The 26,605-nt window shown below is 33.7% G+C and overlaps 1 protein-coding gene across 3 annotated transcripts; it reads left to right on the forward strand.

Moving 5' to 3' along the window:
- The first annotated feature begins 88 nt into the window (after nucleotides 1-88).
- On the forward strand, nucleotides 89-26,301 carry LOC123524665 (uncharacterized). 3 transcript variants are annotated; one of them, XM_045303016.2, is made up of 9 exons: nucleotides 91-836; nucleotides 17,422-17,522; nucleotides 17,885-18,190; nucleotides 18,830-18,913; nucleotides 19,758-19,835; nucleotides 21,651-21,776; nucleotides 22,952-23,005; nucleotides 23,519-23,538; nucleotides 25,151-26,301. In XM_045303016.2, exons 1-9 carry the CDS (start codon nucleotides 271-273, stop codon nucleotides 25,742-25,744), a joined length of 1,929 nt encoding a protein of 642 aa, XP_045158951.2. In that variant the 5' UTR covers nucleotides 91-270; the 3' UTR covers nucleotides 25,745-26,301. The 3 variants fall into 3 exon arrangements, with proteins under 3 accessions (XP_045158953.2, XP_045158951.2, XP_045158952.2); XM_045303017.2 differs by having other exon boundaries at nucleotides 21,654-21,776; XM_045303018.2 differs by lacking the exon at nucleotides 21,651-21,776 and having other exon boundaries at nucleotides 89-836.
- Nucleotides 26,302-26,605: the final 304 nt, after the last annotated feature.

The raw sequence follows: 26,605 nt of genomic DNA on the forward strand, positions 1-26,605 counted from the left end.
ATTAGCGATTTTTAACGATATCGAATTTAATGCGTGGGTACTTAAACAGGAAGATAAATTCGTTCTTTAAATACAGACAAGTATTTATAATACTATGTCACGTGATTTAAGTGTGTACAAAGTGTAAACGATTGATTACATTCTAACATAAATATTAGAGATGATATAATACACTATACTACGATCAATTTTAAAAACAGTATGGATATTAAAATTTAATTTAAAGAAACACCTAGGATTAATTTTCGAGTATACAAACACGAAATAAACATGGAATGGACATTAGAAACGTACCGCCTGGACGAAATAGAAAGGAGGTTCGACTTTCCATGTGTAATTTGTGTGAATGAGGGTTTCTATTCTGAAACAGACACTGAAGGGTTCTCCCAAGGGGACATCATGTCCATAGACTCAAAAATGGTCTTGCATAAAGTAGCTGCCAATTTTGCATACGAGGAGGAGCACAATGGTTGGCAGGATCCAAACTATGTACAACTGACCGAAAAAGAAATTCTTGTGCCATTAAACTACAAAGGGAAACTGAAAGTGCTTAGAGATGTTAAGAATTTCGACAGTGTTCGAGAACTGGCAAATGATTTTCCAAGATACGCAAAGCTAAGAGAGAATTTGACAGTGACGACGGAAGAAAATGTACCGGTCATTATTCAGGCTGGGACTATGATAGAACTGGATAGGGTCATTCCACCAAGTAAATTGGTTATTCAGTTCCAACACAGAGGTAGTACACTTGTTGTTGCTGTGCCACTGACTGCAAGAGGAAAATTCCGCACCGAAGAAGATAAGAACGAATACACAATGAAAGAAGCAATAGATAGGTAAGTCAGTGCTGTTTTAGAAAAATAAGTTAAATAGATTCAATATATTCGAATATTCATTGAGTGTGTAAACTTTTTTTGTGTGTGTCTCATTTTGCTATGCCTTCTGGAACGTATTTTCTACATGTAAATATGGTTCCCTAGGTTTTTCTTGTGTACTTTTCTACTAGAACTATTTTGGCGAAAGTTATTAAACTTGGCATGAGTGTTCCTTGGATTGTCTTCTTCCGAAATTAATCTGAAGGTTCAGACTGTCGTCAAGGGACGTATTCATCATTTCAGAGATTTAGTACTCCCAAAATAGGTAAAAGAAACATAAAACATCCTACACCTTATAAGACTTTTTTTTCTTTTCTTTTTCTTTTCCTGACAATTTGGCTGTATATCAAAAATCAGCAAACCCGCTGAGTGAAATACTTACCTGTCTAACTGTCTAGATAAACACGAGGTCTTTGGACTATTTCCAAAACAAGTTTGGTTATGTCATTGTGGGAAATTTACTGTCTGTAATAATCCTAAGCAATAAATTGGACAAGAACACTTTTAGAAAAAAAACTTACATGAGACATTAACATGTGCTAGTACGTGCGCAACATAACCCTGATTTATAAGAGAAACAAACTCTGTCATCAACAAAGATTTTTACTATGTTTATGATGTTTACTAAGATTTTTACCAGGTCCATTATAACAGTTGCAACCATAGACAAAGTTAAATGGTTTTAATTTAATTGAAATAGTGCTATTGGCTACATAACTTCTATGTTTTATCGATTGTTATTTCTGTATAGATTTTATGTAAAATTAATTCAGCATATTTATTTCTCTATGTGACACACAACTTGTTCAATATAAATTTAACTAAGAGTTTGATGATACTTTGTTATCAGACAGTAAGGTTTTGATAATGACACAAAAAACATACTAGTAGGACGTTTTAAGGATTGCTTTCTTACAGTTTCAGTTTTTAGTCCGTGATGTTACTAATATTTTATTTACACTGTCTTACATCATATTACTATTTGTCTTCTTTATCTTAAAGTTCCAGAAGGCCCTTAATTACAAAGAATCCCCCCCCCTCCCCACAAAAAAAAAAAAAAAAACAACAAAAAAAACAAAAAACAAAAACAAAAAAAAAAAAAAAACAGCAAAAACAAAAAACAAACGCATAAAACATCTGCCCGTTCTCGAACTATGCATAATCGCCATGTTCACAGGGTTAGAAAAGGCACTACTTTCAGTACTGCACACGAACTTGTACACTCAGATTCATAAATGGAGGTACATGTAATCAAACAGTGAATCAAATATTTATTTTCCAATAAATTTATTTAATATTGAAACCTGTGACAAAAATATTAGTTAACGATAATCAAAAATAGGGTTCAACAGGAAATAAAAGTAGTTCATGTTCAGCCATATAATAAACAAAGACGTTATGACCCTTTAAATGAGGTCTCAAGAAGTGGAGCAAACTTGTTTAGATGTGGCTGTAAATGGGCTAGTTTGGTCAGATTATGATAGAAAATGTCAATTTCAGTGCAATTTTGCAGAAAAAGTGTAGAAACAAATAAAAATATTTCAATTTCACTGTTTAGGGTGTTTTTTGTTCTCCTAAAAATGCATATTTACTAACTAAATATTGCTAAATTTTAGGTGTCAGAGATGATATTGGGTCTATTTTACAGTAAAAGTGTGTGATTTGAGTGCAGGTTCGAGTGAAAAATGATAAAATATGGCAAGGAAAAGTGGTCATAAATTATGTCGCGACAGCTATTTAGAAGGAAATTTGGTGCGCTAGCATACGTTACTGAAAAAGCCGTAAAACCTTGAAAATTGATTTTATCAAACTGAAACTGGTATTTTTTCATGCATTTAGGTTACTGTTTCAATTTAAGTGAAAATAACACTTTTATAGTACAGAAAGTTTTCCTTAAACAAAGAATTATAGGTTTATATACATTTTTGTACTTTCTTAATATAATAAAAAGATTTTGTGAATACCGGTTTCATGAGCGTTATATGCCACTTTAATTAACGCCATAAAATTCACCAAGGACAAATGCACTGAATTTTATTTTGTTATCTATTATTACCCCATAATTTAAAGTTGACTATTACAAGTAAAGCATAATAATATACTTTGAAGAAACTTTTAGCTTAAATATATACGTGTGCATGAATACAGTATTTAGTAAATAGGCAAAATGGCGTGAACAAATTGTTCTGTTTTGTTTTGTTTGTTTGAAAGAACTATCCCTAATTTTCATGTCTTGCTAATATGACATGACAATTCTATATATGTTTGAAACTTTGGCAGCATTTTTATCTACTACAAAATTCATCATTGGAACTTACATTGAATTACCAGTTTTCAAACCCCTAAGGAATTTGGGGAAATTACTTACAATTAATGAATTTTACAAGCCATGATAAAATTGCTACCAAGTCAAGCAATGACTTGGACATTTAAAATTAATGAATTATTTAATAAAGCAATACATCTTTAGAAATAAATAACACATTTCAAACACATGTGTTTTCAACATGGCCACAGATTCAATACTATAGTACCTGTTTTCAAACCACCTGCAAAAATGCACGTAATAATTGTTTTAATGATGTAAGAGCCTTTTAAGTTTGTGAACTTTTTATGTTAAAAGGCAAATTTTGATATCTATCACTTTTTATACTTAATTAAATGTTTGTCTTTTTCTCAAATCCAGATAAAATAAGGAATGACAGGAAAATTAAAAATAAAGTCTGAAAACTATTCTCTTGAAGTAGTACTTCAATTAGGCCATGTATTGTGTATCCAAACATTTCAGAAACATATTGTCTCAATTAAAACAAATGCAAAATGACATGACTATGTACAAGATATTATTTGAATTGTTTAAGAATGGTAAGAATCTACTAAACTGGAGTTGTAGAGCTTTTTTGCAGTCACATTTAAATGAAATTGTACAAATATATTTTTGATAGTGTCACATAACTTATGTATGACTGAAGACGAGACTTTAAGTAATTTCCTCCAAGAAAGATATTGCTTTACATAAAACAGAAATTTTATGCTATGGATATATGTGAAGCATGCGAAAAGTAATAGTGAAAAACACCATTTTTGCACATCCCCTTGAATTTGATTAAATAAAGTATTTGTTTTTCATGTATTATTAATTTTGAAAGCTGCAGCAGGTACCTTATACACCAAGTACCTGCAAGTGCCAGTGAGGATATCATTCATGACCAGAAGATAAAATAAACAGAGTATAAGTTTAGGGTTTGAAAACAGGTGGGGTTTGAAAACAGGTACTTAGACGATACAACACATGGAAAGTACATTCCGTCTCGCATTTGTTAAGCTAATCTAACATTAGGTTTGTTTGATCCCATTTTTCTTTTTGATATTTGTGTATATTTCGTATTGTCACTATTCTTCATAAAGGTAGATGAAAGATAAGTCAGGAATTTGGCTAAAAAGTGCAACCGTTGAAAGTTTCTTAATTTCAGGCCGTTTATTTAATGCGTTTGTATGGTTAAAATCACATGGAACTGTTCTTCTTTAAATAGATATTGAAGTTAGATATTATTTGTTAAATCATACCATGGATAAAATTTTCATTTCATTGTTCTGTATAGTCCAAAATATGAAGAGGTGGTAGCAGTTATTCTAAATATTCTATTTTATAGCAAATTATAGATTTTGTAAACGGTATGAATGAATTACGTGATGCACTTGTAATTATATAACACTCATAACAAAACAAATGTCCTTGTTTGTTATAATGTTTTATTGATAATCATGATGAGTAATATAAAATCAATAGATAATATATCACATGGTTTAGCTTCATTGTAAAGATAAACAAAAGATAAAATTGATTATGTCACAATGACCACGGAAGTAATACATTATTCCATAGTCCGGTTTCTGCAAGGGTTTTCCCCCTAAATGAACAGAGGCAGAGAGCAAACTACTTAACCTTTACCCTGCTAAATTTCTAAAGTGGACTGGTACGTCATTCAATTTGGGCAATACTATTATTATTCGAAGGGGTGTTTACTGAAAATTTACTGACAGTGCAGACCATGATCATCCTGCACGGACGTCCATACTGATCTTGATCAGCACTGGTCGCAAGGGCAAAAATCACTTGCCGGCAGCAGGCTAAAGGTTAAAAAAGGAGAACATTTTCTTCTATCATAAATATAATATTAATGTTTTTTTTCCATCGGCGAGAGTTGGCACCATAGCATGATAGCCCTTCAACTTATAGAGTGAGCTGCAAAACCATCGACTAACTTGATTGGCTTCAAAACATAACATGCCATCAACTACTAGCTTGGTGTTCTCATAACAAGGTCCTCAACTAGCTGGGTGGGTTACGAAACATGACTTACAACCGACTAGACGGGTGAGCTTCGACGCATAACATTCCATCGACTAGCTGGATAGGGTACAAAACATAACATCCTGGTGACTAGCGGGGGTTGGATGCGCTACATAGCATGACATCCCTTCCACTAGCTCAAAGGGCTTCATAACATGAAATTCCATCGACTAGCTTGGAAAGTTAGATAACATGCCATCCCATCGACTAGCTTGGGTGTTCATAGCATGACACCACAACACCTAGTTTAGGCTACAAAACATGATTTATGTATAATGGATTCCTCCGGTCGAGATAACTTTTATTTATACTGCCTTGTAACTTTGGAACGTGGTATGAATTAGGAGAGAGTTTTGGGGCACGAAATATTTGAACTGCCTAGTGGCGGTTTTGCCACCGACCGTCATAGAGCGGTGCCCCACTGTGTTCTATATTTTTTCCGTTTTGTCTTCGCTGTCTCTATGTTTCATTCTGAATATATGTTAATCTATACCCTGCTTAAATTTCTAAAATGGACTGGTCTATTATTCATTTCAGGCAGTACCTATTATTATTTGAAGGGGTGTTCACTGAAAATTTGCTAATTAAATAGCGAACAGTGCAGATCAAGATCAGCCTGCACGAGATTGGCTATTTTTGAAAGAGGTTCCATGCATAAACCATTCGTACCGGTGAAGAATTTTTGCTCAACCATGGTGGTTGAGCACTGGAAATTTCTAAATGAATTAAAAGTCGTATATTTCATATTGTTTCATTTGAATGACATTTTCATTTGATGTATACAGTGGTCATCAATTTTATTTAATTTATATCATTATCAATTTTATATTATTTTATCATAAACTGTACTGATAATTTCAGCAGAGGGTATAAATAATGTGATAGTCCTCTACACAAGAAATACATAGACAAATAAAACATACCGAAAATAAGGATTATACAAATACATAAATACATAAAGAGATATTGCCGCGCACTGCCCTGGAACGGTCAGTGGCAAACCACCTCTCTGAGGAGCTCAAACTGTAACTTATTATTATTATCATTATATTATTATTATTATTATATTATTATTATTATCATTATTATACCAGATTTATATAGCGCCCTTTCCATGATAAACACGTTCAAAGGCGCTTTACATATAGCAAACGCAGCCACACAGGGCGCGAAATTCATCCTCTACTAGTACAGACACAGAGCGATCTGACCAGAGGGACAGAGTGAGATAAAGCCCCCAGAACAGATAGAGAGAAATCCTTTTTAGATGCAGACTTGTCCGGCTAACTTAGCCTAGCTCTTTGCGAATAGACAGTCTGGTTCTTTAACGTGTCCGGTGTATAGCACCAATACACGCGAAGCCGTCTTTCCTGGGAAGAACCGGTACAGGCCTCTAAGTTGGATTCGAACCCCGGACCTCTGGATTGACAGTCAAGCGTGTTACCATTAGACCACCGGCCCAACTTGCGCACAAACACGCACTTTTAAACTCCACCTGGGTCAAAATTTGCAGAACAATATAAATAAAAGCTTGCTATAGTTGGTGAATCCCTTACATATGTAAGAAAAGGCAAAAACATAAAGACAACAACGATCGTTTAAATATATGAAAAAGAAAACCTGAAAAACAATATATATGTAACAGAGCCACAGGAGAAACACCATTAGGACCCGATGAAACAGACCAGAAGAGAAATATACATCAAAGTAGCTCAAAGATTTTATAAGAACTGCTTAGCTTGGACTCTTCAGTCTGTACCATCAGATACCATAAATACAAAATGTATCATCCGACTATAAAGTGATTGAACACAAAACATGCGACGTTTCTCAAACTAGACGTAATCTTATTTAATAAACATTTTTTATAATTTTACCAAAGACAATTGGAAAGTCATAAAAATTTGATCCAGAATTCACAGTTTTTCATTTATTAATTGTACTGTCCCGAAAACTGCTGTTAAGACACACAGACTTAGGACCTTTGAAAGACACCAAATATGGCCACACCTGTGTTCCTTCGTCATATAGTTTTATGTACACACGTACCCTTGTGTCTATGTGCAATGTTGCAAGGGTGGCTGCATTCTTTGAATATGTATGTCCCTCTGGTTTTTATTGTGTTAGTCTGTTAGTCTCTATTAATCCGAAGTAACATTAAAGACAATTAGTAGACGATTTAACGTTGCATTTGCCATTTTTCAGTCACAGCCAGTTCCCTTAAAAATTCAAAGCTGAATGGCTCACTTAATTACTAGCCTTACTAATTCGGCTTATGTTAATGGCTTATCTATAATGATCTGATATTTTATTGTTGCCATCACTGTACCCTAAAAGTGGAGCGCTAGGCATTTGGACTGCTTTGACTATAATTAAGAGTGATGTAATCATTTTCAAAAATTTCAAACCCGAACTTTTTTATGATATCTATTAGTTGCAATACACATCTCCCATTGAAAAAGGAGAGAATAGTGTAAAATAAAATTATTCAAACTGGACGTATCCTTTCATATATTCAGTGAAATTACGGTTATGATCATGTATTCGAGGCCACGTGATCTACAGTTCAGTTTAAATGTGTGGTGAAAGCGCTGTTAAGCACATATATAAGAAGAACTTTCGGGAGAATAGGATGCAATCATTTATTTATTGTGTTGAGTTTAACGTTGCATCGACACAATTATAGGTCATATGGCGACTTTCCAGCTTTGATGGTGGAGGAAGACCCCAGGTACCACTCCGTGCATTATTTCATCATGAGCGGGCACCTGGGTAGAACCAGCGACCTTCCGTAAACCAGCTGGATGGCTTCTTCACATGAAGAATTCAACGCCCCGAGTGAGGCTCGAACCCACGTCGATTAGGGACAAGTGGTTTGAAGTCAGCGACCTTAACCACTCGGCCACGGAGGCACCTAGGATGCAATAAAGCAAAATGATACCAGATTCGGTATGATCGATTCTGTTCATGTGAGATAATGTAGATATAGCACTAGAGATCAATGGTGCAAATGATAGATCTATACACCTGTATGACACAAGTTAAAAGGAAGTCTTATGGTTAAGACTTAGGGATACGTCATTTCATTGTAGTGTCAATTTTCATGGTGAATACTGAAGAGTTTTTTCTTGTTTTTATATATGATGTGTGATATGGTACAAATCACATTATCTCTAAATTTGAGCTTAAATAGTAGATCTGAATTTATTCTATTAGGCCTAAAACATCATCTGGTTTCATACAGTGTGCATGTATTTGACAACCGTTTTGCATTGAGATAAGTTCTTCCCACAATAATCCAGATAAAATTGGGTAATTTATCAGTTTTATGCGCAACACCCCTCACTTACCAGCACATGTTTAAGCGAAACTCTATTACTCTGAATGGACTTCGTGACTTCGGAGAACCAAAATGATGAGTACTCTGAGTCTAACTTTTGTTTTCATTGTTTCCTTTTTATATGAACGTGATTTATCGTTGGTTAAGATTTCATATCAGGGTGTTAAAAGTAGTTAGATCACTTTTTTTTTACTGTATTCCCTTACTGTTTTTGCTTGAAATTACAATCTTGGTCCAAATATTAAGTGAACAAATATTATGAGAGATATTAAGAGATAATGGAATTTGGATTGTTAGATTGTAATATAACAGATACCATTACAAGGAAACCAAAGACAGTAAATATACAAAAAAGAAGAATTTAAAAGAAACTCCATATGGTCACTTTTTTTTAAAGATATATATTGATCTAAAGTTTCTTGAATGTTTCTTGTTAACATCTTGTTGAAGGCCAATTTATAATAATTTATTCTTTCATGGGTTAAATTTAGATTCGAAATTTAGATAATTTTTAGTTTCCCAGACAAAGATACTTAGCACTGGTTATATGTTACAAGAAGTATTATGGTAAGGGCAATGTACTTTTAGTTTAGTAGAAGTAAGGCAGCTTTTAAATTACTTAATTTGATAAGTGCAGTTTTAGTCTCCCACAAATTGTTGGAAAACAAACGCGACGTGACTAGGACCTGATATATAACTGTATCTACCAATCCAACTTTCCCAAATAGTATAACTGATGTAGATGAACTATATGGTCTTTGATGTCTTTAGAACAAACACGGTCATTTTATTATCAGAGATATACTGTTTGTAATTGTCAAGGTAGTAATAAATCCAACAAGGGAAAGAGTTTCTAAAAAGGCTTATCAACTTTCTACTCGATCCTTAGCATTTGTAAAAATGTATTGTAATTACATGCTATTTGATTAATAAAATATTGTTTAAACCAAATCGAACAAGAACACTTTTAATCAATAGCGTATTAAAGACATTAGTGTACACTAGCATGTTGTGTTACATATAATTCTGGTTTCTAAACAAAACACACTCAGTGGTCAAGATTATGCTGTTAAGTTATCTTATTTGAAATGAGGAAAATGTATTCAAAAATGATCATCATATTCATGGACCATGATAAGAATAACCTAAATAACATGATATATATATATATAAAGTATTGTAATAAACTACATAACATGTTTTATTCCCTATACTATTAGCAGGTTTTATCATAATTATATAAATATGATATACAAAATTAGAAAATAGGGAATAAACTTTTCTTACTTTAGAAATAAACATTGTGGCATATTTATTGTGTTATCAAATAGTTATATTGTCAAATTAGATTAGTAAGGAGACAAATGCCGAGGATATTTTCAATATTCATTTTTAAAGTTACTCGCCCACAGTTTGGAAGAATTTTTTCAAAATGTTAATTTCCACCAACTTTGGCATAGAATGTATGTATGACACTAAAAATGATAAAGTGGGTGTTAATAAAAGTTAAGTATTGGTAAAAATGCAAGAAGAACCTAAATTTTCTTCATTATTTCAAAAGCTTTGCAACGGTTTACTACCTTCAACACAATATTTTTGGTTATTTATAAGAATATCTTGCAAAAATCTTATGTCAATAAGTTTGTACCACTAGACAGTTTCAGATAACACAGATTTTTGAGAGAAACTTTTTTTCGCCTAAAATGTGGAATATCCTTTAAAAGGGATCTACCCCCAGATGAAAATTAAAATTTCACAGTTTTTAAAAACACCCAACCCACCAGTCACTACTTTGTTTACAATGTGCGAAATGCCGTGGTTTGACAAGCTGTCAGGACGCTTATTGTCACAAGGTAAAAATGTCTTCTTCAAAACAATTCGAAGCTAAACGCTCAGTGCTAGTGACGGAAAGACGCACTATTTTATTTGATTTTTTAATTGATATAACGCATGTTATCGAGATATCGGATCGAAGCCAAATTCCTTCTATTTTGTATCAAGTTATCCAATATCTTGATTAAATCTTTTTTGAGTTTTCTACATGTTTCATTTAGATAAAACCTTCCTATAACATATGGAACCAGTTAAAAATGTTTTTTTTTCTATTGCAATAGCATTTTATAAATTTCGAAAAAGTTGATGTAAATATGGAGGCGTACAACTTTAAGGTTCAATAAGCTCATATTACTTAGTTACTTAGTATCTAGCCCACTTATAATATTTCTCATCTTTTTTTACTGAGTGTCTTTATTGTTCTTATTACTGGGACAGCCTCGGACAATGGGGAATTATAAACTTGAATACTACTAAGAATTATGGCAAATGTATATTACATAAAAGATACTTTACCACAAACTTCATGTTTCTGATAGAATGGATTGTAAATTGGGCTGATAAGAGAGAGTAATTATGTTTTATTCATACTTCTCAATGAAATAAATCAACAATAAGAAAAACACATGAAAGTGGGGCGAGGAGAAAAAAGAAGAATGAATGCCTGACTGATATGAAAAATATGTTGATACAAACTTCTTGTGATTGTCTGAACTAATGTCAGAGGACCAAGATATTTATCATTTGTTTAACAAGCCAGAGATATATAAAAGTCGTCGTTTTTTTCACACAATAATTTAGGTTGACCCGCAGGATAAAAAGATTTATGACTTTAGTTTCTCTCGTGTAGTCAAAATATCATAGCTCTTGTTTGGGGTTGGGATGGGGTCGGGGGAGGGAGTGAGAGCGTGACATTCTGTTGTTGTTTTTTACACAAACCCATTGTTTTGAAGTTTAGAGGAGATTCTTGACTTTTAGCGGAGATATAAATATTTTAATGCACATAGACTATTTTTCATAGAATAGAAAATAATGTCGTTTGTTTATTAGGCGTGTTTTTTGCCAAAAGGTCATCAAATCGTTTAATTTATTTAAGCGTTTTACTGCAGATATTGAGGTAATGAGCAGTTTGAACATCAACATGAAATAAACGAATCTTTCGTAATTACTAACGGTAATTTAAGAATGAATCGGATAAAATTTTCATCAAAATGTGACAGTTTTTTTCCTTTATCCCACATTGTTTTTATATGTAGATAAACATAGATATTACAATACTACGATACTGCTGAGAGAGAGAGGAAAATATATATTTATTGACATTTATAAATAGCCTCGAAGTTGCAGAAGAGAGCACTTATTATTACATAAGACACGAGAAGACACGAAGTTTTTAGTTTGAATATAAACTCAAACGGAGTATAGTGGATCGTACTAGATAAACTTGTCTCGATTTGCATTTTCCGTTTTATGCATGAAACTTTATACTTTTATTGACTATATTAGATAAAAGAATTCTAAATATACTTCTTGTTACAAGTTACGTTTTGAATGAATATAAGCCTCGCATCATATTACTCTTATTACACTCACTTCCTTGTTTCTAATAAAATTTCATTTACAGTCATAATCGTAATGAATAAGATCAAGTCAATCAAATGATGTAACACGTGGGCATTGTCATTGTTTATTTTCAATTACTTTTCCAAAGTTAAAAGAAGCGGGGAAATTTAATGAGTACTTAAATCTTCTCCGCATACTTGGACTTGGGAGTGTTGTTAAATTTTCTGGTCTTTTTTGGGATCACGGAATCCATTTAGGTAGTGCGTCAGTAAAAGAGTTCTGTCAAGTGCTACGCATTCCATTACCTGTCATGAACAGACTATGCTATTATTGTGCTTGGTCGCGTTTTACACTTGCAAGATATTCTATAGATTCTATTTTCAAACATGAAATCTTTAGTTTATTTACAGGGAGAAACTTTGCTTCTCTCGATCTCTTATTTGATAATTCTGCCCACCGTCTAGTCGTGTCGACACCATAGCACGACATCCCATTGACTGGCCTTGTTGACACCATAACATGACTTCCCGCCAGCTAGATGAATGGGCTATAATGATGGGATACATTATATGGCTTTCCACTGGCTAGCTGATATAGCTACATAACGTGACATTCTTCCGGATGTTTGATTATTGGTTACATAACGTGACCTCTCTCCGGTTTTTACGGCGTGATTCCCCTCGACTAGCTGTGTGGATAACATAACATTAATGTTATCTATTTCATTATTTTACACATGATTAACAAAAACGGATAAACAAAACTGTACATATATAGAATGAATCATAACTATTTTAACGCTACTAAATGCTTTTTAGCTCACCTGTCACATAATGACAAGGTGAGTTTTTGTGATCACCCTTCGTAGTTCATGCGTCCGTCCGTGCGTCAGTCAACAATTTTTTGTCTGCACGATAGTGGTTTCATTTATGATTTTATTTTAACCAAACTTGTACACAACTTGTATCACCATAAGATCTCGGTTCCTTTCTTGAACTGGCCAGATCCCATTATGGGCTCCAGAGTTATGGCCCCTGACGGGGCCAAAATAAGCTATTTTGACCTTGTCTGCACAATAGCAGCTTTATTTATGATTTGATTTTTACCTAACTTGCACAAAACCTGTATCACAATAAGATCTTGGTTTCTTTCTTGAACTGGCCAGATTCCTAATGGGTTCCAGAGTTATGGCCCCTGAAAGGCCCAAAATTAGCTATTTTGACCTTGTCTGCACAATAGCAGCTTTATTTATGATTTGATTTTTACCAAACTTGCACACAACTTGTATCACCATAAGATCTTGGTTCATTTCTGGAACTGGCCAGATTCCATTATGGGTTCCAGAGTTATGGCCCTTGAAGGGGTCAGAATTAGCTATTTTGACCTTGTCTGCACAATAGCAGCTTCTTTTATGATTTGATTTTAACCAAACTTGCACAAAACTTGTGTCACCATAAAATCTTGGTTCCTTTCTTGAACAGGCCAGATCCCTTAATGGGTTCCAGAGTTACGGCCCCTGATAGGGCCGGAATTAGCTATTTTGACCTTGTCTGCACAGTAGCAGCTTCATTTATGATTTGATTTTAACCAAACTTACATACAACTTGTATCACCATAAGATCTCGATTCCTTTTTATACGCCCGAAGGGACGTATTATGTTATCGCCTTGGTGTCCGTCTGTCTGTCTGTGTGTTGGTTAGCAATTTCCCTTCCGCTCTGTAACCCCTTGATGGATTTCAGAGAAACCTGACACAAATGTTCACCTAATTGAAATGACGTGCAGAGCGCATGTTTCGGATGGCTCACTTCAATGTCAAGGTCACACTTATGGGTCAAAGTTCATATGACTTTGTTTTGTGTGAATATTGCTCTGCCTATGCGTTGCATTGCAGTGCTCTTGTTTTTATTTGGCAGATCCTTCTTTTGTTCGCTTACAATATTTTTTTTTAATTACTTTCCTTTAATGTTACTATAAATAGCTTATCTAGTAACTTTTTTATTATTAGCCGTAGGGAGAAACCGAGACCACTTTTCTGTGGTACAACATGGATGGTACCTCCAATTTTTAGGTGTATTTTGACATATCTTTACCTTGTAAGAATTTTTTCTTTTTGTTTTTGGTTAAAGCAATGGTACTCAGGGGAGCGATATAGGGCCATCATGGCCCTCTTGTCTTCTTTACATGAAAGTTGGGATTTTTTTCTACTTTCTGTTCTTTACACATTCTTTAGCGGAGGACTGAAAAAAAACAAAGACAAATATCAAACACGTTCCAAAAACGCACCCCCCCCCAAAAAAAACCCACAAGAAACGAAACTAACAGCACGCAGTCCTGCATACCTCCAACACACACATACACACACACACACACACACACACACACACACTCATCACACACGTTTAGCAAGCACACGAGGACAAAACAAACAAATAAAAGAACACAGTGGGGCACCGCCTTGGAACGGTCAGTGGCAAAAACACCACTTGGGAGCTTAAACCGGTTTATGGCGCGCACCAAACCTCACTCTTACCCCCCACCATGTTCCAAAGTCACGGGACAGTGTAAATAAAAGCAATCCTCGCTTAGTCACGTATGTACCCTTATACAACGCAGTCTTGCGATATACAAAATGTATTTTATACAGAATACAAACTGTCCAAAAAACATCTTGCAATATGTTCTAAACACTTTATTACATTTAATAATCTTGATTAATTTATGAGTTCATGAGGCGATCTCCAGGTGAGGCGTATGTTCTCCGTCGACGGACGATTTGAGAACAGGTTAGTACTGGGGTAGAATCCAGCAGCGCTGGTTAAGTTAAATGCCTACCCATATATAAATAAAATACTGTTGAGAAACGGCGCTAAACCCAAAATAAAAGCTGTAGAAGGGATGAACCAAACATGTGATACGTCTGTAAATAAGTGGGACATAGCCTTATAATAAAGCTCTTTATAGTCTTACAAAAATTAGAAAGTCTTAAAAACGACCGAAAATTCACTGTTGATTTTTCTTCATTTATACTGTTCTGAACTCTGCAGCTAAGAAACTCAAGCTAAAGACCTTTGGACAAACACATGATATGGTTTCCTCCTGTGCCCTTTCTTGATTTATGTTTATGTCTGTTTCTTACTTCTGTGTTTTCATCGTGGCATAATTCGTTTATGAATACACTGTATTGGTGGCTGCTTTCTTTGAAAGTGGCTGTTGCTCCTGTTTTTGTTGTGTTATGCAAATCTAAAGTAACAAAAACACATAATTTACGGTACTTTTCTTAGAAAACTATTTATCTTGGATCTTGCCTTTTTAAAAAAGTATCTTTTCGCTACACTATTCATAGCTTAAAAAGTTCATTTAATCACTAGCCTTACGGTTTTGCCAACATTTGGTAAAGAGTGATCCTTAAAGCCCTGCTACGCGGCTATTTAAATTCTATTGTGTGTATGCAATCCATTATTACAATAGGTAACAGTTAACGACCACGACCCACACTTTAGCACGCAAAACCACAGGTATTTTGTATAGAATTTTATATAAAATAGACTCTATTTTGACAGGCGTCACTGTTCATAGTCAGGATTTTCATGCTTTTTCAGTGACAATTTAAGGTTAAAGGTAGGACTGGAGCAGGTCTTTAAATTTTGTGTTTAATAGTGATACTACACTGTATCGCTACAATTTCATACCGGAACCTTTTTATAATTCATGTTTCAGCATATCTCTCGGAATGCATTCACAATAAGTAAAGAAAGAATGGTTTATGAATAATTAGTGAACTGTTTATTGATTTAATTAAGAGCACGGTTTATTATACAAGTAGTTACTTTCACTTCCTCGAAACGACATGTCTCCGGTCTTCAGTTCAGATTTACTTTGTGATTATATTCTAGCAGTCTCGGTATGATCAAGTATATTTTGAGACGCAGTAACGTATCGCTGAAGGAAATGAATGAAACTCTCGATATTTTTATGTCGCACTTGCTTGTGTTACGTTAACATTGTTTCCTAAGGCAATGTATTATTGTTTAAGACTTTATATCCTGTAGAAATGAATGGTGGTTGATATTAAATTGTAGAAGGAAGATGTTAAAACCTTATTGTACTCTTTATTTTGTCGCACTAATGTACGAAGTGTCCATTTTATTGTAAGGAAACACATGCACTGATTTATCAGTATATAGAAGATGCAACTTATCATAAAAACAACACATATACAGAAAGTAAACATTCAAGAAAAAAAAATGTAAAGGAAAGCAGGTATAGTCACTTCCTGGAAAGATTAGTATGGACTGTCTTGAAAAGTTCTTGTTAGCCCTGTGAGTTCATAAAACAGTGTTTCATTCAGCTATTAATTTTACTTCTAATAATCTCCCTGTCATAAATTGTTAGGTCTGGTTGTTTGATTTTGTTCTTTCTAAGACTCGGGTTGCATACAGTAATCACAGTGTTCATTACTTCGTTAGTCCGTCCGTTCGAGTCAGTTTTTATCTCAGTTATAAATTTTCAAAACGTAAGAAAACTGAACTCCACGTAAATGATAACTTCTACGCGAAGGTGTGTTGCACGCAAGAGTCAGTCCGTTCCGTCACGGTCAGGGTCACATGGAAGGTCATTTACTGTTTTATGTAAATTCAGATATTGTATTTCGTTTTAAAGATAATTCACTTAAATGTAAGACAAAAATAAAGTATGATGAGATGATGTGTTGCGCATATGATTCGTAGTAAGGCCAGCAAGATCAATGTCACTATCAATAAGGTCAAGGTCATAGGCAAGATCGTTTACTGTTTCGGTAGACATTCACACATTGTATAAATTGTACTGTCTATCTGAGCCATGAGTTTTGAAGTAGCAAAAGGAATTATAACTGAACTTCAAACAAATGAAATGAATGAGGAGAAAGTGTGTGGTGATCTAGGGTTCCCTACTTTAAGGTCAATGTCAAAGACAAGGACATTAGTTTTCATGTACATTTAGATCATAGTACTTCATTTCTGTCAGCCATAACTTTTGAAGAAATAAAGGGAATTTAATGAAACTTCACACCAGTGTTAAGTAATATGAAAAGATGTATTGTGCTTATGAGTTAGACAGACATATACAAAAACGTCACAACCGGAGGACTTGCCACTTACAGTGTGTTAGCTAACATATTAATATGTATTTTATCTGTTTTCTTGATTTACGAATTTTGGTAATCCACAGACCTATTAATATGTAAGTCCATCTAGAATAAGAACGTCAAAGCGGTAAGTTGCAAAATAATAAGAAGCAAGGGTAGCTATTACAGTATTTTATCGTAATAACTCTGTGTTAGTTGTTGGGAGATGCGAATGTTTCCCAAACGCAATTCTTGTATACATTATGTTACAAGAAGAATGATTACAGTAAATGTGATATACCTTTACCTAATGAGAGGTAATGTAGTTGTAATTAATTGAAATATTTCAGATATAGTCTCCCACAAATTGTTAGCTTCGTTGACGATGAAATCAAACGCGTCTATACCCAGGACCTGTTGGAAGGAATAGAAAACATGAGAACAATTACAGGTTCGTTGTTAGATATATGTTATGCAAGAACCTTAGTTCAGGAACATGGTTGATATGTTTATTACTGCTCTTGTTCAATACCATTTTGGTTTTGAATGTTTAATCATTTTCAAGACGTGGCATACAATTTCTCGCAATTTTCAAATGTTTTCATATCACTTCCAGTTTTTGTTTGGAAAACTTTCAACAGGATTAAAATGTCTACGTTATGATGACCTGATACTATTTAATCTAAGATTTTAGTTTGTCTTCACATACTGATCTCGCATATTTGCTCTTAGTAAGTAGAATTATTGTTTTTTTATATTCAGTGTTGATAAATCAATTGAAAACCGCTTCAGAAGCATGTATCTTTTTCACAGTGAAAACACTACGTCTGAATCGCCTTCTTACACAAAATGTACTAGTTGGACACTACAAACCTTTAGATGAAAGCGAAACAAATGATACTGAAAGATTTCGACAGAGAACCCTAGTTGTGTTGCCTATTGACAATCCAGAAATACGTGATATAGAAGTGAACGTGCTGAAGGGTATTACTGAAGACATTTATGAAGAGGTGTTTCTCGTGCGAAATGTGTCACACTCCGAGACTGGTGCACTAGTCGACGGATCGTTGTATGTGGACTTCGCAATGTCTCCGGGAATAAAAATAATACCAGCCGCAGGTAATGAATCTATAAAGGATATTTTTACAGGTATATGGAATATATCAAACCGAGGGGTGAAACAAGTTTTATATCAACATGAGGGCGGTGCGCGAATGAGAATGTCAAAACTGTCTCACTTCACAAAAACGAATCGTTTAATTTCTATTACTTTATTCTTAACTACATTGAAATATGCATTTTAATATCAGAGCGAGCGAAAAAGATGCGCGTACACGAACATGACGTCAGCCGTCTTGTGACTTTGCCAATATGTCTGAGTTCCATTTCATTTTATTATTTGCAGCATAACGTTACGAAAATCTCATTAGGTACAGGTATTTGTGTGGAGAATTGTTCTATGAAGAACACAACGCGACTTCAATTTCATCCTGATTTACGTGAAATATTAGAAGTTAATGTAAACACAGTGCACAGGTAGATCGGCAAAAAGCGATATGCAGTGAGCGGTATTGATTATAACTTTCTGATAAAACTGATAAATTTGACCATTTATCATACAATGACTGAATTACATTTTATAATCACGGTGATACAATAGTAGAAAAACAAAGCTGTTTGCTGTTTCAAACATGACAAATAATCGAAATGTACTGTGTTAAAATGAAAAAGGTAAATTAATTGAATACAATTTTGTAGATCCAAAATCGGAGGACTCGCAAAGCCAAGATAAGCCACCTCCCCGACCGCCAAAACCAGGACATCTTAAATCACCGGGAACAGGCAAGTGGTATTTCTTCTAGCATAAATGATAATACCTTACCGTACTTCTGTTTCTGACAATTTACCGGACTGACTTTATACCTACTGGTAATATGAGAATCCCCTTAACCTGCTAAATTTCTAAAATTGACTGGTACATCATTCAATTTGGGCAATGCCATTTATTATTCGAAGGAGTGTTCACTGAAAATTTACTGACAGAATAGCGAACAGTGCAGACCATGATGGTCGCAAAGGCAGAATCACTTGCCGCCAGCAGGCTAAAGGTTAATAAGGACGAACATCACGTTGACTACATAAAAGATATTCGTTAACACCGTCTTCCTGTTTCTAAGAAAACTGTTTATTTGCTTAAAAGTTGGTTAAACTGAATCCCGCTGTTACGTCAGTATCATAAACAAAGAAATAACAATACACAGAAGGCCACGATTTACAAAATAGAAGTTATAACAAATGTGGAAATCACATCGTATTTACCAAATATGTGACCAAGTTGCTATTTTTAAATGTGTATCGTTTACAAGGTAATTACTTGATTTATGACGATAAATCCTTTGGAAGCCTGCAGTGTCAGTTTACGAGAGGTAATAAAACATTAAACACCTCCCACTTTACTAAATAATCCTAAAGGACCATATAAATACAAATATAACAACACTAAGTCCAGGTACAAAGATACGTTATACCGCCGCCGCCCAGCAGAATACAACGAACGCACATTCATTTAGACATGTATCTCTATGGAACTGTTTCTCTTTTCACTCATCTTTTACTAAATTAATCAAAACCTTTAATTTGCACTCCTCTTAACACACCTAAAACAGTCTTTTTGTATTTATAAAAGGGAATGCAGAAACCCGACGGAAGCAGGCCAAGAAGACCACAGACGGCGGTGATTACGTTCCATATAAACCTGCAAAAGGTATTCACAATTTTCAATGTGAAACATTAAAAATGAACAAAATATAAGTTCATAAATTCTGACAAAGTTTGTATTATCCAATATGAAACATTAAAAATGAACAAAATATAAGTTCATTAATTCTGACATAAGTTTGTATTATCCAATGTGAAACATTAAAAATGAACAAAATACAAGTTTATAAATTCTGACAAAGTTTGTATTTTCCAATATGAAACTTTAAAATGAACAAAATACAAGTTCATTAATTCTGACATAAGTTTGTATTATCCAATGTGAAACATTAAAAATGAACAAAATACAAGTTCATAAATTCTGACATAAGTTTGTATTATCCAATATGAAACATTAAAAATGAACAAAATACAAGTTCATTAATTCTGACATAAGTTTGTATTAACCAATATGAAACATTAAAAATGAACAAAATACAAGTTCATAAATTCGGACATAAGTTTGTATTATCCAATATGAAACATTAAAATTGAACAAAATACAAGTTCATTAATTCGGACATAAGTTTGTATTATTCAATATGAAACATTAAAAATGACAAGATACAAGTTCATAAATTCTGACATAAATTTGTATTATCCAGTGAAAAAGCGGGCAAGGAATACAAAAAAGTAGTCCGGTTTTCAGTCCGTCTCTTTTTTGTCCGTATGGACGGTAACTTTAAAATCGCTGAAGGTAATAATTGAAACTCGATAATTTTGTAATGACAAATGATAATGAGAGGAAGCGAAGAGCGCAAAAGCCATAGCTCTGACATGAATGAATTTAAAACTAGAAATGTACCTGTCTAATAGCAGACTCGGTTTGACTGAGTCTGTTCATTAGAGGTAATAAAATGTGCAGTCTTTGAGTAGATCTACTAAAGATATTCCAATGAAACTTAAAAAAATAGATTCCCAACAATGAGAGGACGTGTAGATCGAATGAAGTATTGCTCTATCATGATTCATCTTTACTTTTCTCACTTTATTTAAATATTCGTCAGAAAAATAACAGGGAATGGAAAGAAGCTTGCCATAATGATTATTTGCAATGACAGGGAATGCATATCATAAAATCATAATTATGTGTTGAGTCGTTTTTTAATTATCTCCTTTATTGTACTTGACTACTTAATTTTCTCCAAACACAACTTTTTTAAATACTGAATGGAATTAGATTAGAGATGAGTTGAAGTACAAATAATAATCATAACTTCAGAATCCTAAATTAATGATTCAGCATTCCGCTTGCTACAAAACACAGCGGCGGGTATTGCTGTCTCTCAAACTGATTATGTTTAAGGTATCCGATCCACAAATAAGCAAATTCTATATAACAGTGCTATTAAGATATATCAAAATCCAGTTATTATAGTGTGTTTTATTTATCTTTCAAAGTAAAAAAACATGACTACATGTAGCGATTCTTGCATATTATTTATGGTCATTTTATTTACTAATTCTTTTTTAGCAGACACAGTTATTTCAAACGATACCAAAAATACATGGGGTCACCAGCATCGAAATGTTACCCATTCCTTAAATCATTTCTCGCAACGAAGTAGCTTAGTACTTTATAATTCTGAAGGAGGACATTACTACAGATTCCCTGAAAAGCCTGAAAAGCAGTTATGTACATTTACACTTAAAATGCAGATATTTAAGCAGGCAAGAATAATTCGTCTTTAAAATATAAGAAAGAAACGGCAGTAAATTGTTAATTATTTTTGAAAAATACTTCGAAATCCATAGAACTGGACATAATGATAATCCCTGCTAGCATAATTGATGATTGTTTCTCTTAAACATTTTTATTAAGCAGACAAGAAAAGTAACTCTCCTCAAACGCACAGAAGGAAACAACCCCAAGCAGTTAAAAAACCTGCTCCACAGGAATCAGATGTATTAAGCGATTATGAATATCCAGATAACCCAAGTCCTACAAGTAAGGTTTTAGAGATGTCTTTGTAACTAAGATAAATAAAATGTCACACAATATCCCATAAAGTGTTTAGCATGGTTCCCTAACTTCATGCATGGAAACCTAACAGTACGCATGCTTTATCTTTAAATGGTAGCGTCATTTGGAACATTTGACTTTTGGGGGTAGTAAGGGTGATATAGTATAGCAATGAGTGTCTTAAAACTTTATTATGAATGAGCGGCGTCCATTATGGTTGTTGACTGTATTTTTGTGTAGATGTTAATCATCCATATATACATACACACGCTGATTTTTTTATCTTTGTTATTGTTTTTTTTCGCAATCACTTACACTTCGCCAATATTGGTTCTATATTTCGTTTGGGATGTAGACTTATTTCACACGAGGAAGATAGCCACGAGGCCTGTGAAAGGTCTTTTTATGAAGATCCTTTCGAAGCATAGAACATTACCAAGCAAAGTAATAATCCCGATTTGATTGAGTCTGTTCATGCGGTGTTCTAATGTACAAGACCCCTAACACCCTCTAGCCTGTGCGTAAGCCGAACTCCATTATCCAGAAACATTGAATGAACGGACTAAGAACCAGAAAATTCAAGTGCTGTGAAACTTTCCACAAACGCGACACAATATCTATGAGAAGATACTTTGTTTGATACTAAGTCAAGCAAAATTCAGCTGACTCGTGTTGATAGAGTCTGTTTATGAGAAGTAATTGAATGAAACCAATAACTGGAATGTTTTCTGGATGAGTCTTGAGTCTTGTTCACTATTAAAAGCTGGAAAGTTGCTTAAATCTCTAAATTTGACGAAATTGCTAGAAGTTGAACCCAACGCGCTATGAATGACAACTATTCTATTTTTGATTATTTTACTGCCACATTGTATTTTACCTGGGAATATTTCGACCAGACCTAACAAATAAATTGATAAATGACTAAATAATACAGTTGACCGGTTGTCAGAAGGATCATTATTTCGCATGACATAACTTTGCAAATATAATTGACATGATGGACTTAAAATTTTATAAGTAATGCCTCGAAAATGGTTTGTTAAGCGACGTCAATATTTCTTTACTTACCTAATTATTTATAAAACATATTTCTTTAACTGTTTAGACATATTTAATAGAATATACAAAACTCGCTTTGTCATGCTTAATATCTTTTTCAGCACATGGCGAATACTTGGATTTCAATTTGGCAGATTTGAATTTCTGCAGTACCGGTATGCATAAATTTCATAACATTTTATCTATTTTCCATCTTTACCTGTTCTTAAGTCATGTGGTTATGATTTGAAAATTACAGAAAATAATGAATCATTCGATTAGAATAGTATCAGTCAATAGGTTATATCATACAAATCAAGTTTCTTCTTAATTTTTTATTCATTAACATTCATATATTTATGGATTAGGCCTATGTGTATACTCTTTTGTTCTCAATAAACAAGCTGGGTCACAATGGAAGTGGTATAGATCATTCTCAGTACATACAACAATAAAAATAAACCAAAAGATATAACTGGCAAACCCTTATAATTTTGTGATCCATTACACCATATTTCATTAACAACAAAGAAGTATATATTTTGGACTACTTTTTGTAACTTTAATTGGTCATTATCTATTTCTTGTAAACAGCTTGATTTCCCATGTATTTTAACTAACAGAACCCTTCGTGTTCAGTATGTTTATATGACGTCATGTTTTAATCATTAAAATTATTTCAATTTCAGGTGGTCAGAAAAATCCGCTGGTGAGTTTCGCATAATTTTGGCAATTTTAAGAAATACTTATAAAAATAATTCTTATTTTGTTTAAGAAATATTACATTGAAAGGGAATTAATTGCCGTGTCGACTAAGCTTTTCAATACAATGAATACTTTGAAAAAGATCACGTACATCTGTTTGTTCGCCAATGTACACGTTGTCATTATCGAGACCAAAATACTCTTGTTATTAATAGACTTTGATATTGAGAGTTTTCGAACAATAAATACAAAATGGCCCTGTGCTTTGTTTTAAAGCACGAACAAATTGTTCTTCTACAAATGATTTTTTAATAAAATACAAAACAGTGAATACAGCTTTACATAAAAGAAGCATTTATCATCGATTTTAATGATGTATACCAGTGTTTAAGCAGAATACCTTTTTAAGAACTGAAATTATTAAAAATTCTTTCTGCCGATTTTAGCTCGACTATACTATATAATGGAGAGCTACTCACCCTTGCTTCGCGTCGGCGTTCACGTCCAACAAAGTTTGAATGTTTGAAACTTTTATCTCTGTAATTGGATTTAGTCGAAACTTAGAATAATTGTTCCTCGTCATAATCCGCAACAAATGACACAAGGGCCACAAATCTGGAACCAATGTCTCATGAATCATACCCCCTTTTACCTAGAATTTTAGGTTAACGTTTTTAAGCACTTTCATTCTATCTCTGTTATAACCTGATATATCTTATTCAAACTTGAAATAGTTGTTCTTCATCATCACCCATAGGACACAAGGTCCATAATTCTGGCACCAATACTTGAAGAATTATGTCCTTTTTATATGTAAAATTTTAGGTGATTGTTTAGATGCACTTTCATTGTATCTCTGTTATTATCAGATGAATCTTATTTAAAATAAATGATGGCATTTTTATTCTTAGAATTTCAAGTGAAAATATACATACACGTTCTTTTAATGTCTGCCCAACGGGTTTGCTCTGAACTTAAACCAGTTGCTTCTCGTCATCATCCGCATCACACGATGCAATTGTCATAACCCTGACATCAGTGTTACATAAATCATGCCCCATTTTACTTAGAATTCCAGATTAATGTTTTGATGCACTTTCATTCTATCTCTTTTATTACTTAACAGAAATGTGTGACACACACTTAAAATTTTATTTTACTACATATCATTACCCATCTCATATTACATAATGGCCATATCCGTGGAAGAAGAAATATTCGATAAATTATGTTTCTTTTATTTTTTTATCCACTAACACACTTTATTTGTTAATACTTAAAAGATCTGAATAAAACTCAAAACAATTGTTCAACACCATCACCTACATCATCTATGACAAGACGCTTTTCCCCTACACAGCATCGAAATATTCGATTGCGCTTTCTTCTTTGACAGCTCTTGCTATTAACGTGGATATTTCTTCAATGCAGTAATGTTACCAGTTGTAACAAAACGCGAACGAGGAAAACACCATACAAACACACACACTAGACATGATTTGGTTGTGACAATGCAAAAAACTGATAGCCAAAACAGAAATGATGAATGAATCCTTATCCATTTTTATGTTGTTTTTCTACTTGCTACATTCTTATATATCATTTCGTTTAAACAGGAAAAGCACACTTCGAAAGGCAAAGATTTGTTGTTGAATTTAAAAAACAAATTCAAGACTAAAGATAAAATAACAACTCCAACAGAGGATGTACAGAGTGAAATCAAGAAAAAGGTGACGGCAACAGTTAAACCAAGACCACCAGCACCAGAGCCAGATGTCGACGTAGAGGAATTGGAAAGTAATCTCCCCGTGTATGATGAAGTTAATGAGTGGACAATGAATGATTCTTCTCTTCACAACTACCAGTCACCACCGAAGCCTGTGCCTATAATCAGTAAAGCCGGGAAAGACAGAAAGGCATACCCCACACCGAATCCAGTTAAAGAAAAGCCCACTGCACGTGTAACGCCATCAAGCAATCATTCAGAAGAAGGTAGAAAACACTTTAAGGATTTGAACAACGAGGAACTTGTCGAACGTCTATACTTCTGTGATCTAAACGATTTTGCTGAGTTTTGCAAAAGGGAGAAACTGAATGGAGCATTCTTTAGTAACGTTGCAAAAGAAACCCTAACACAAGAAATGAACTTGAAAGGAATATCGCTATTAAAGTTCATCAAAATGAGAGACCATAACTGGGTTCCAACCTGAAGGTTTTTATTTCTTACAGTTTCAATGTAATTAAATAAGCGCGTTATGTGATTAAATTGCAAGTGTGCCTGATATACATACAGCTTTCTAGTGAGACAAAATAATACATTTTCTTTTATTACCATTAGAAATACCCAATATTTCTTTTTCAATGAAGGTATTCTATACCATTAGAAATGTCTAATTTCCTGTTCAAATGGAGGTGTTCTCTGCCATCAGAAATAACCAGTTACCTTCTCAATTGAAGTTATTCTATGCTAGTAGAGATATTCAATTTCCTTTTGAAACGGAGGTATTCTATACTATTGGAAATATTCAATTTCCTTTTCAAATGGACGTATTCTAATCTTTTAATTTACTCGTCAAGAACTAGAACGTGGAACTAGCACTAGCTGTTCAGTTTCAAAATATGATGACTTTTCACGTTGATCTTAACAAATAGTTTTGTTGCCTGTATAATTATTTTGACAAGAAAACACATTTAGTAATATTTCTTCATATTTACATAGATATAGATACAGTTTTATTAAGTTTGCAAATAAAAAAAATGATATATCGATTTGTTATTAATATGGTGAGCCACCAGAAGTATACACAAACACTAAATTTGCATTACGCATTGTCTAGATATATATGCGTAAAGGTCAACATTTTATAAACGGGTTGCATCAGGCGCAAACACGCATACTCCGCACATAACCGGGAAAATGGGAGGTCCCAAAAAATGTTAGCTGGCGGGGTAAAGTGTTATTTACACTCTCTGTGTCTTTGGAACATGGTGGAGGTAAGTGTGAGGTAAGGTGCACCAGTAACCGGTTTAAGCTCCTAAGGGTGGTTTTGGCGCTGACTTTTCCAAGGCGA

The sequence above is a fragment of the Mercenaria mercenaria genome, chromosome 3 (genome assembly GCF_021730395.1).
Source record: "Mercenaria mercenaria strain notata chromosome 3, MADL_Memer_1, whole genome shotgun sequence".
NCBI classification, from domain to species: domain Eukaryota; kingdom Metazoa; phylum Mollusca; class Bivalvia; order Venerida; family Veneridae; genus Mercenaria; species Mercenaria mercenaria.